At 38.6% G+C, this 13262-nt stretch overlaps 1 protein-coding gene across 2 annotated transcripts in view; it reads left to right on the top strand.

Annotated features, from left to right (window-relative positions):
* The window catches only part of igsf11 (immunoglobulin superfamily member 11), a 98526-nt gene extending 91157 nt beyond the window's left edge, over window positions 1-7369 (top strand). For both annotated transcript variants that reach the window (XM_044201391.1, XM_044201392.1), the window contains 3 exons: window positions 1000-1122; window positions 2477-2624; window positions 3830-7369. In XM_044201391.1, coding sequence (XP_044057326.1) covers window positions 1000-1122; window positions 2477-2624; window positions 3830-4379 — 821 coding nt within the window. In that variant the 3' untranslated portion in view covers window positions 4380-7369. The remainder of the gene's footprint in view (window positions 1-999; window positions 1123-2476; window positions 2625-3829) is intronic.
* Window positions 7370-13262: the final 5893 nt, after the last annotated feature.

Raw genomic sequence — 13262 nt, 5'->3', positions numbered from 1 at the left:
CAGATAGCAGATTCCCACAACAATAAAGTTAATAATTTCTTTCTTATACAGCTATAGAAATAATAAGTAATGTAGACACTGGGAAAGGACTGTGAATTTGAAGAAACTGAATCATAATTGCAAATTCAGCTACTGAGGTTGAATACATGTCAATGATTAGCATTTGTGAGATGCTAATTGGAAGTTCTGACAATCAGCTCTTTGATATGTTAACATCTAACAGAACTTCAAAGAGGTCAGATTGTATTTCACTGAAAGTGCAGTTGCGTTGGTAAAAAAAAAAAAAAAACAACTCACAAAATTAAACTGACCAATAGGGAAGTTCTTTATAGTTACATTACACCTATTGTATGCTGTTTACATTCTTTTCTCTAAAACCTGATTCTGTAAATTAAATGTATATATTAAACATCAACCATTTGAGAGATAGATTATTGAGATATTTCAATTTAAGATACACGAGGAAATCACATCCTCTATGTGTGTTTAGTTTGACACAGACAGCTGTGACATCTGTCATTGATGACACCTGATGACAGGTGAAAATCTGGCTCACTTCCAATTACTCAGATATCCAGGAAATGCTGAGGCCTTTTTAATGAATCCAGTAGTGTACAGCTCTGTGATTCTAAGCTCACGACTCAACCCATACATCATTTGTGAAAGAAAGGAATCTGCAGCTTTACTTTTTTACTCTACAGTATACTTCACTTGCACACCTTGTATTAAAGCTATATACCACCCTCTATTGGTAGATAGTAGAAGTAGTTCAGTTGAATGTACTAAGAACTAAATTATTTTAAGAAAATTAACCAAATTTCACAGGTTTTACACAAATTGTGAACTTATTTATACTTAACTCATTATCTTATACTTTGCACTCTTTATGTAAATGTTTTTTTGATTGGCTCATATGTGTGCTTCGACATTGCTGTGTGGGTCCATGCATTTGTGTCTTAGTCACTTTAAATACTATGTGGCTCTGTGTGTGTCCTTCAGACCAGATGCAGGGCACTGTAACACTGAGAAACATCAGCACCAGCACCTCAGGACTCTACCAGTGTACCTCCAGCAATGCAATTGGCAAGAGCACCTGTCTGCTCAACCTGCAGGTTGTAGCACGTAAGTACTCTAACCCACTGCTCCTTTACTGCTGGCTACATGTGACACTGTTATTGTCATATATAGACCAGCCGACACCAGGCTGTGTTTGTTTAGGGATGTACATATATAGATGGAAAAGCCACCTCCTCGTCTCACTCTGACACTGACAGATGGGAATAAAGTTACAAGTCTTCTCCTTGAGTGACACTTGTCAAACAGACAGATAAACATAAAAAGACAAAAACAAATAATACAACCAAACAGAGGACAAGACCAGAACATCTTGCAGATAGCAGCGCTCCCCACGGCTGCTCCAACCAGAAAAAAAGACAGAGAGTAGGGTGGGTCACACAGGGTCAGACAGTTTGAATAGCTTGACAGGAAGGACTGTAACATGGTTTTTAGACTTTTTCTTTCATCTGACAGCGTGTGACAGGCTGATGCTCAGTATTACAAATACAGGCAGACAGACAGCAGAGCGCTGAGACTGTCAGACAACAGTGGGTTTCAGTCATTTAAAAGCAGGTAATACCAACATGGTGCAGATGTAAATGCTCAGAAAGAAGAACTGTTACTCAAACACTATTCTGTTCCATTCCTGTTTCTGTTTTACTCTAGTATTATTGGGAAAAACCTGATAAAATATTCATTGCACATAGACCCCTAAACTTTTTGTTTTAGAAATATATTTTACATGTTGTACGTTAACATGGAATACCCACAACTCACTGACGTGTCAGACCTCTCTTTTAGTCAGTCAGACAAATGTGTCAAGTGTTCCTCTTATACAGAAGTGTGTTTTTTGGCATACACTTTGAAAACTGACATCAGAAACAGTCACCTGACACAGTAGTGGACAATTCAGTGCATCAGGAGCTCATTTTTAAGGCAGTGTGAAATCCTTCATATATTAAAGTGCTGGATTTCTCTCATTTGCCATTCTTTCCTTACTACATGTTTGTGTTTAGACTGAAGGATATAATATAGCTGTTGTCCACCAGAGAAGCTTTGCGTATCTCACTGTAGCATTAGCACCTCCTCTCACAGATATATTGGATACAGTGGCACTGTTTACAGCTGCTATAAGTAAGGAACCACTTCCCATTAGGTTCTGAAATTGTATTATTATTTGCATTATTGTATATTACCTAAAAAAATTGATTGCTCCTGTATGTGTATCTAAATCTAAATTCTTTGAAAGTGCAGACTTGAAAACAAGTTAATGAACTTATTATATTGCTTTTTTTCTGTTATTTACTTTTCTGCAACCCATCCAGCTCTCTCTTCAGCTGAGGCTGGTCCTGGACGACTTAGACTGATCTTACTGTCAAACATTTGTGAAACTTTCTGCTCCTGTGTCTCTGTCCTGCAGCCCAGCCACAGAGTGTGGGTCTGATAGCAGGGACCATCGCTACGGGAGTCCTAGCCGTCATCATCTGTTCCCTGTTAGTGGTGGTCACACTCTTCTACTGGAAGAACAAAAACAAATACGACGAGGAGGAGATCCCCAATGAGATCAGGTTTGGCTTTGATTTTCCTTTTTAATCTTCTTTTTTTCCCTTCAGAATAGAGCTTTGGTCAAGGGCAACCAAAAGTTGTTGTAGTGCATGAAGAATAGACAACATAATATTAATGGATGTATTGGATGTAGTGTCTCTGTTGAAGTCAAACATGGATTGTTTACTTGCATATGTATTTCAGACAGTGGCAGGGTGGAGACTACATTTGTGGCCTAGCTGTTGTATTTTAAAAGGCGATAAGATGCAGCAGAGGCTTTGTATTTCCTATTGTAGAATGCATAGCCGAATCACAAAGATTCAGCTAAAAAAAGAACCAGGCCGGTAAATTGGATTTTCAGAATTGGAGAATTCAGCTTAATTTTATCTCCCGGCAGCAAATTTTTCCATCATCGCAGGCTAATATGTCTTTTCACACAGTCCGTGAAGCTCTGTCACTTGTTTAAATGGGCTGCAATTTACCCCCTAAATCACTCCATGAATCATTTGGAAGATAAATCATTGTTCAGATATCCGAGGCTTTGGCTGATTGGGATAAGATCTGCCTCATTTTGGGCTCAACTACAAACCCTAATTTAGTTTCCACCCCTATGGCTCTGCTTTTCCCCACTAACAGCAAATCACAATGAATATATTTTATCTCAGCCAAATGTATCAAGAGCTAAAATTACTCTTCATAAAAAAACACCATTTATATGAGCAAGGATTGAATAGACTGCAACGTAACAGTAGTGTTTGTGTCAGCTTAATTTCAAAAAGTTCACTGTATATTTTCTGAAAGTATATATAAAATTGATTGATTGATTTTGTTTAATTAAGTGTAGCCTGAATGTAGTGTTGACTACAAGAAGTAAACACAATTGTATTAACATTTTTTATGATGAAATAAATATAATAGCCCTTTTTTTTTTTTTTTGGACAATGTAAAGTTGTAGTTTTTGGCACTTTTGTTGCTATTGCTTTATTTGGTGTTCCGGTTTGTGTGACCACCCACTGTATATTTGACAGGGCCCAGACAGAGTAAAAATGAATACATAAGTAGCATTTAAATTCTCAGTGTATTGCATAGAGAGGCTGTTTTAATTTTTAATGCATCATAGAGGATTTGTGCTAAATATCTGAAGATTAACTAATTGGCTATCTTACTGTTATCATTTCTAATATCACTGACATCTTCACAACTTCAACTTGTATGTTCTTATTAACAGAGAAGATGACCTTCCTCCCAAGAGGTCATCATCAGTGAAGGCTTTCCATGCAGACGCCTCATCCTCAGAGAACGACACGCTGACGTCTACCAACACCTACAACAGCCGCTACTGGCACAACCCCAAACCCAACTATGACACCAACTCCTATACACGCTACAATGGAGACACTCGCCAGACCTTCTCCACGGCTACTCATGGTGCACACGGACAGGCTCAGAATGCAGGACACGGCCACAGTACAGTGGTCACAGCACCCGGCTCAGCCCCACTGTCCCGCCACGCGCAGCCCACGACGGCAACAACGACATCGTTTGCCAATGGCAGCCACACGCTCCCACCACCCAAGACTCTGGTGGTCACCACAAACTCTGCCCCGTCCCCTCCCACCATGGTGCGCAGCAACGGCTCTGTGAGCCTCAAACCGGTGGTGACGTCCACACACGGGCAGCACACGCACTCCTACGCGGTGAGCCAGGCCACGCTGGAGCGGATGGGGGCGGTGCCTGTCATGGTGCCTGCCCAGAGCAGAGCAGGCTCCCTGGTCTGAAATCTGTTTTGGTAAACTGTTAGCTTTGACTAAATGAGTGTTTGGTTGTGAAATCCACTGATGATATGGGCTGAAGCAGCCCACTGCCCTTTATAACTGTGTCTTTCTGTTTGTCTCAACCTCTTTATCTCAAAACAAACTGGGATTTTACAGTGCAGAGTTCATTTAATGCCAATTCCTTGATGGAGGGACCCTCCATTTTGTAGACAAACACCACTTGGAATCTGATCATCCCCTTATTGGATGGATTTTCCTGGTGGGTGTGGTGGGAACTATTTTTCAACCACTTGGTTGGAGTGACATTTCCTGCAGAACCTGGATTCCCAGATCTTTTTCAGGGCTGGATCATTGTGATGATTGTGTTTTTTTTTTTTTGGACTCAAAGCAACACGAGGCATTTTCATCTCAGTGTGTCCATGCTGCATGGTCAGACAGAAGCGAGCTCGGATTCCCACATAAATGCACGTGTCCCTTGTTTTAGGATAACAAATGAAGTCCATATTATTTCTAATAATTTCTTCTTACAGTTGTATTTTTGATTGACAGTAATGATAGTGACAATGAGGGTTAAGCAATGAAAAAGTGAATGTTCAAACGTCTATTTGGAGTAACCTAAAGGATGAAAGTATACGAATGAAATGATATTGGGTGAAATGGCCTTAGAAGCTTAGAGAGAGGGGTTTCATTTGGGTGCAATACATTGCATAAAATACTTTACTTCATTGAATGCAAACATTTTAATTAAGTTTTTGCACTTTTCAGAGCAATTTTATATCAAAACTGCTGTCTTATGAACAATAAAACTTACTACTGATATGCTTTACCCAAATCCACATAAATCAAAACTTTCCTGCACATACAACATATTGGTGATATTTGAAGATAGCACAAGTGCTGGATTTTCAGAGAAAAACTGCACAACACTTTTCACAACAGAAAGCTAATGTCCCCCTGATTTCAACTTGAACCTGTTCGTCCTTGCTGTTGTCCTAATCTGGTTCATGTCACATCAGTGCTGCTTTGAGAGAACGTGGATAAGAGGATGTCTTATTTCATAAATGCTTTATAAAGAGAAAAATATATATTTAAAGGTGATTTGTTTTCCCTTAACAAAGGCCAACACCTACTGTTTTCTACTGTACATATTGTAACTACAACAGTAGGCTAGATTGTGAATCAAAGAAAACACATTACATGTCTGACTGAAACATATTTTACAACTTGTGTCTTAATTTTAAAACAGTTCTTTTTGTTACATTAGACAACAAGCTCGGTTTGATAGACAGTGTTATTGGTTTCAATGAAGGGATGCTTTTTTATGTTTTCATTTTCTAATGAGAATTGCCATTTCATCATAAGGTCTGAGGTAAATACAGAATGTTTTAACATTAATGGTCATATGTTTTACTATAAATAATAGACACCTATGCTGTATATGGTAGAAAGTATCACTGTGTTTCTGACCTACTGTATTTATATTTTAACCAAATCTCACCAGTGGAAAGTCACATAACTGTCAGTGTTCCCAAATTTAGCAATCCTCATTTCTTATTGTGCATTACCTGAATGCACAATACAAATAATTTCTTTGTAGCTATGATGCAATATTTGATACAGCAATCATTTGTGTGTTACATGCAGTATTGGAAAGTATGTTTTATTATTTAAAGCAATTTCTCTTTGGGTCTAATATATGAGTTTTAATTCAATGTTTGCTGTTTTGGCATTTAAAGTCTTACTTAGAGAAATGTATGTGCTAACATTACAGAAAGTGCTCCAACCTTAACAAATACAATCTAATGACTTATGGAGACCATTTTCACTGACTTTTGACGGGACTTTGACTGGAAGGTGTTAGATGCACTCAAATACAGTTAATTGAATTAGAAGAAAACTTGGAGGGTTGGCAACTAGTCTTGAGTGGTATTAGCTTATTATTTTAGACTGGAAACATAAATAAACAGAATGCTCTTCAATCCCAACAACTATTTGGATATGAGCAATAAATATTAGCCAAGTTATTGATGTCATCCCTTAATTCACACACGTGGAGTCTTAAAATTAGACCTGATGAGTACCAGTCACTGGCACAGTTTGTTGTCAATGATGTAGGCCCGCAGTTTACACAGACTTGGATCAAACAGTAATCCTGAATTCTCCTGTTTTTTGCCTGGAAGTCATGATGGAAATGGCTTGTAGTTTTAAATCTCTATCGTTTTATTTATCTACTATTCTATCAGTTACTACACTATGTACCAGTCCAGATCAATCACAAACATGTTTTTTCATCATTGTACATTTGACCCCGGTCTGACCACAGCTATACACCCACTTAGTGTTGTTGCAGACACATTGATCCAACATGTTTTTTCATTCTTTTTTGTCTCACGGCTGTCTGCTGTACAGCAGAGCTACAGTACTTTGGTTAAGTCCACCTGCAACACACACACACACACACACACACACACACACACACACACACACACACACACACAGACATTGATTTATAAATACAGTCTGACAGTGTTTTCAGAATAAAGTCTTCTGTCTGTGTAGATTTCACTCACCATCTCTCCCAGTGTCCCTGCCCTGAACACTGGCTGACAACATTTAAATGAGATCTCTGGCTTTATTTTTCCCAGAGATAAATTCAGGCTGGAAAAGCTAAACTGAGATTATTTTACTCTAACTCTGCCCTCTGTTTGCAGGAGCAATGGAGGAAAGAGAGCACAATCAGTAGAAAACTACTGAGGTTTTAACCCAGATTAAACAAACATCTCATCTTCTACCCTGGCCATAGGTTGGTGTGTGGTACACAAGGTGGTATATGGGTTGTGTATATAGATAAATAATGACATGTGATATATTGCCAATAGTAAAACTAATCTGTAAATATGTATAAAAACACATCTTGTTCTTACTGTTGGGTTGAAATGAAATAGGAAAAATAACTGAAACTTGTAGTGAATAAATATTGTTAATACATTGTAGTGAGCATCCCGCTCATTAGTTTGTCTGTGTGTTGCGTGTGTGTGTGTGTTTTTTAAGATGAAAGCAACATAACTCAATAATAAATAAAAAGTAGAGAAACAAGAAGAGAGAAAAAGAGATAAATGAAATAAAAAATTTCTTTATGAGAGTTCAAGTGCATCATCATCATTAGGAAACTGAAGCATTGTCCTGCATTTTAACTGCATGTAAGTATAATATGTTCAGATTATGCATAAAATGTCTCATGTACAGGAGGTATCGACTTCAGGAGGAGCTGCTGCTTTAATATGAATAACGCATTTCAGGCTTTGCTCAGCAAGCTTTCTATGAAACTCTTTCATCGAGCCTTTGGTGCTGCTGCAGGCTGTTAAGACAACAATAAAAAAGGGAGCGGTACAGAATAACAATATGAAGAATATGCAACTGTGCTACCTTTTTCATGCGTTTTTGGTTTCTATCCCAAGGCAAATTGTGTAATACTGCAAAAATGAAACCTCTCCCAAGTAAAGATACAGAGTCAAACCAGATACATGAAGAGATACTTTAGGTATAAAGTTCAATTTTTTCTGTTTAATGCTTATGTTTTATACACCTGCTCTGTGCGGTGCTTCCGGCTCTCACAGTGTTGTTGATTATGTTCAGAACAAATGAGTCCATGTTAATGTGCATAAATTTGAATCATTTCTGTTCATTACTGCCTATTTACCAAGTATATTATGCCATATTACCCTGATACATATATAATTTATGAATTTGGGGTTAACATGGGCATCATCTCTTGCACTGAGTTAAAGCTCCTAATTATTTGGCTTGTTTTAGGTTGTATTTAGGAGTGTGTGTGTGTGTGTGTGTTTGTGTGTTTGAGTGGGCAAGGCATAGCTCTGTTGGTGGGTTCATGGTGTATTTGGCAGATTTATACATGGCCATGATAATTTTAACCAGCTCACCATTTCCTGTAATTTGAAGTATCTGGATTGGAATCAGGAGGAACTGCAGTTCTTAAATGAACCACCAGAGGACAGTGTTTATACACTCATCGCAGCCAGGACTTGCAGAAATTTGTTCTTCAATTCAGTCTCAAATCCCATCATAAGAGTTCAAGTAAATTGTGAACCATTTATTATAAAAGGTAAATGTATCCAAAGGTAATGGATTGAGTGTTAATGGACTTATTTAAATTAATTTGAATAACACTTGTCTTAATGCAATCTTAAAGGTGGCGGTTTCATTTCTAATCTGAATTTCCATCAGTATTCCTATATTCTTCGTCTAACTCAGTTCGGCTTTTAAAATCAATAGGAGTGACCTTTGGAAAGGCAGTGGCAAAAAGGGCAATGGACCAGCACTCCTGAGGATTGTGCTCATTATTTGAACATGCGGCCACTAGCTTGGTGTGTGTGTGCGTGTGTGAGTGTCTGTGTTGAAGCAAGCATAGTAGCAAGTAGCATTGGGGTTAATTATCTGAGATCTCAATTATGATGAACCAAAGGAACCTTTCTTCCAATAGCTCCTTTATTCTTCTTCTTCCTTGCACCATATGTGTGTTCCATTCATCATTTAATATTATTACACTCCTCACCCTTCTTGTTTAATACATACAGTATATAGTGCTACATTACACATCATGTGAGTGGCCACTTGTTTGCTGCTGGGTTGCTGTCTGACAGAGAGTCTGACAGAGAACACATTGTCAGAAGCATTTTCTCTAAAGCAAACGTGATACCACAATTAATAATGAATAATAAAAGTGAATAAAACATAAACATATAAGCAAACACTATAAACAATTCCGAATCCACAAAATATTGTACACTGCCATGGCGGGTTGGGCACAAGAAAGGACAGTGTTTTGTGGACGTTGAAAAGTAATTTTATCATTCCCCCACTGACTTCCCCTTAGCTGTACCTGAAGTCAAGAGCTCAGTCTTTGCAATGAAAGCTGTAACCCAATGAAGCTCCTAGTCAATACACTGACATCTCCAATAAGTTTTTCTTCACTGCTTGTTTAATTTCAGTGTCTTGCAATTCTTTTTTATTTTGAAAAGTGCTACCTAAATACTGCAATTTTTTGTTTGGTCTTCTGTTGCTCTTATATATGTCTTTACAGTGCACCATGCCAGTCTAGACAATATATTTTTACCTCCTGCCAAGGCTAACTGCAGCAGAAAGCTTTTAACTTTATTGAACTGTCGAAATGCTACCATGCGCTCAATGGTGACCAGGAGCAAATCTTTTACAGTATAGAAAGCTTCAGACTGTATCTCTTTCTCTTTGTCTCCATCTCTTGCTCATTTATTTTGATACTAAAGTTGCACCTTTCATACACAAAGATAATAATGGCACACTTACATCCAAGCCCATAAAGAGAAAGTATGCAAATCAATGTAATTTATACAGTTGTTTTTTTTTACTTATCACAACAATCATTCAAACAGCCTAAAAAGTAGCAATGGACTCTTGAGATTATGCATTTGAGAAGTAAAACCAGCATATGTAAGTGCATATTCATCTCTGTGATAGTCCTCTTACTCATTATTCTGCGATTCACTACCTGAAGCTAAAGTGAACACACTGACCAGTGAGATGGGGAACAAATGAAAGAGAATGAAAGAGAAAAAACAAAAAAAGGCAGAAACCCATTTCCCAGCAGGGCGGGACAGGTGGCCATCTATGGAGCTGAATATGGCCAATCAAGCCTCTGGTTTGCAGGCTGAATGCACAATGCTGTTATGAGAAATCACTTTGGACATCCATTACACGGCCCTTTCCAAAATGTTCTCTCCTCTCGACTGTTGCCTATAGAGCAGCCATCCCATTATAGCCCCGAGCTGTGGAACTGGCTCACTGCCTCATTCTCTTTTTTTCTTTCTTTGCCTCTGCTGAAACCACAAAACAGTGGTCTAGTCATACTAAATGTGTTGTGAAGCTATGCAGTACCGGGAAAAAAAACAACTTCTTTTCACCTGTACACAAAAGTAGCCTAAATAAATGAACAACTTTGCAGAAAATGCATTAAAATCACTAGCGATATTGACAACAATGCCCAAATATGTGGTATCACATATATTTACAGTAGTATCCAACACATGTGTATGACACCACCACATTCGATCAAAAGAGAGGAGTCAATTCACCATATTTAACCTGAAGAAATATATTAGCAATGGGGTACCAAGACTGTTGCTGGATGAGTGAGTGACCCCATTCGACACCTGTTTGGCTGGCATTCTTCTATGCCCAAAACACTCCCCTACAGACTTCTGGTACAATCATTGTCAGGACACCATGGCAACCACTACTCTCCAAGGTGACGACTGGTGATGATAACACTCCTCAACAGTCTCCTGCCTCCAATTACACTTGGGTTCTCACTGCACTCCTACTGTATAGTCCTACATCTTATTATTTTTAGTTATGTTATGCATGATAATACATTGAAATGTTTGGATTCTCAGGCCATGCTCATAGCTTTTTGAATCAAATCGACCAAATTTGAAGGAAAGAAGGAGGTAAGGAAAGAAAAGACAGAAAGAGTAGTTTTATCTAATTCAGTGAATTCATCAAAGCAAATAGCAAAGGAATTTGATTTTATATGATGAATATAAATATAAGCACATACCTTGTATACAATATACAATGACATAGATGAGGACAAAAAGGAACAAAAGAAGCGAGGAAAGAAGCAGCTGTTTGTTTTCTGGTCTGAAAGAGTTGCAGAAGTTGTATAGATGTTGTTAACCCCTGAATCAGAGGTCACAGCAGTCCATCTGGGAAATAATCAATGGAGAATGGGAAAGAGAAAGAAGAGAAAAAATTAAGTGATGAAAACAGATTCAGCACAGTGATGGACAGGTTCAGGGTTAAGAGGAGGAGAATCGCTCAGACAAACAATTTAAACTTTGATCAAGAGTAAGATGAAGTTAGCAAAAAAAACTGCATCTCTTCAAAAAAGCTTTTGTTAATTCCAGCACTCCGTTTTATGGCCAACATCTCTCATCTCTTTTATTATAAGCATTTATCTTTATTGTTGGGGTTTATTTTATTTCATTTTATTGCTGTGTTCTTTTAATTGCCTGATTTTATAGGCCTCTGTCATGAAATGTTTTAAGCACTTTGGATCCTCCTGCAGAACTTGCCTGAGAATCATCATGTTTTTAAGTTTTCTTCAGTATCACAGTAATCCAGTGACACAAACAGGATGCAGAGGTCAGTTTCACATTGTTTAAAATGTCTCAATGTTACGGAACAGACCAACCCAGAGACACAGGTAAGGAGATTTCGAGGGTTTATTGATTACAGAGATAAATAGAGAGTCTATAGGAGTAGAGAAGATACCGTCCCTTGGATCACTGATGGGAGTGAAGTGCAGGAGCTGGATAGCTGAACACGAGGCGACGGGAACGGGAGCCACACACACTGTAGACAGAAGACACTCCGGAGCCGGGTGAGAACTGCTACCCATAGGAAACAGGAGTCGAGTTGGAGGTTCGTAGCGCTGGATGGCTGAGAACAAGAAGTAGCGTCGTAGTAGAGTCTGAGGTTAACTGAAGGTAGGAGGCGTAGCTCTGTCCTTCTAGCGAACGAGACCGGACACTGACTGAGGTGAAGAGTGGAGATTTATAGTGGAGAGGAGTGGCTAATTGCAACCAGGTGTGTGCTGAGTCACAGGTGCAGGTGATTAGTATTCAGGTGAAGAGGAGCGGCGTGGCTGAGATGAGGTGGAGCCTGGCGTGTCTGTGACACTCAACTGGAGCGAAAACATTGTGCTTATCCCAATAAGGCTTTATGAATCTATCTACCAGTTCCTGGTGAGTCGTCCAGCGGTCAGATTCACATGTCATATGGGACGAATGGAAGAGATGGAAAGACTGAGGGTTAAAAATACTGTGCACTGATAATAACACCAGTTAAATCTGGGTTTATTTGAACAATGGCGTTTGGCTGATGGGAGGAGTCCATGTTTGCTTGGTTTTCAGGCACTTCCTTATTATTAAGTACCAAGTCGGGTAAACCGGAGCTATCCGAAAAGTCTGGGTTGTAATCATGACTTGGACTGTTAACAAGTCGGAAATCTCGTAATTAACTCCGATGTGACATGAATGTGGCAAAATGGTGTCACAGTAAAATTCATCCACACATCTTTGTAAAATATTTGGTTGTAGGAGCCCGAGTAGCTACTCACAGGGCTACCTGACGAACAACTGTAGCTGGCAGGCTAACGGCGGGTTAGGTGGGAAAAGATTTTTGAAAATACAAACACGTGACTGAAAGCGAGATTGTGTAAGTTATGTAACACATTGTTCCTCTTATAAATGAAAAGTTGAATTCATAGGCAATTAAACGCACCGTTCAAAACACACAGCAGTTTTCCTGCTTACTCGTTCTGGTAGCTTATGGTGGCTAATGTTAGCTAACTGTCACTTGTAGCTACAGTGTACCTTTAAGTGTATTTATACAAGATACTGTACATTAATGGAGTTTCAAAGAAGTTGAGGTGTGGCTTATCTTATGTGAGAATGGATTGGTCCCTCTGTGTATTTGCATATTTGTACAGGCATCAGAGTGTGTGTGAGGAACAAGGTAATAATAAAAGCAATTTGTTTATCTCTAAATGTTTCACTTGGTGATTTTTTTAAAAGAATACTCATTATTATCATTATTGTAAAAGAAGGGCTGGATCAATAAATGAATAAAAGAGTCAGATCAGATGTTTCATCCTTGTTATACAGTTTGACCAAAATCACACCTAACAGCCTTTTGACAGCTTTTTAATACAGTTTCATGCAGATGAATCAGCTTCTAATGTATTGCTAATGCTTTTAAACTTTTTACCCCACAAAGGATTAGGATTTCCTGCTGTACCTGTTGCTGTTTGTTCAGCTGATACAATAC

This window comes from Siniperca chuatsi, linkage group LG7 (assembly GCF_020085105.1).
Source record: "Siniperca chuatsi isolate FFG_IHB_CAS linkage group LG7, ASM2008510v1, whole genome shotgun sequence".
NCBI lineage: Eukaryota > Metazoa > Chordata > Actinopteri > Centrarchiformes > Sinipercidae > Siniperca > Siniperca chuatsi.
Note: the sequence above shows the minus strand (reverse complement) of the source record. Positions and strands in the feature narration are given on the sequence as shown.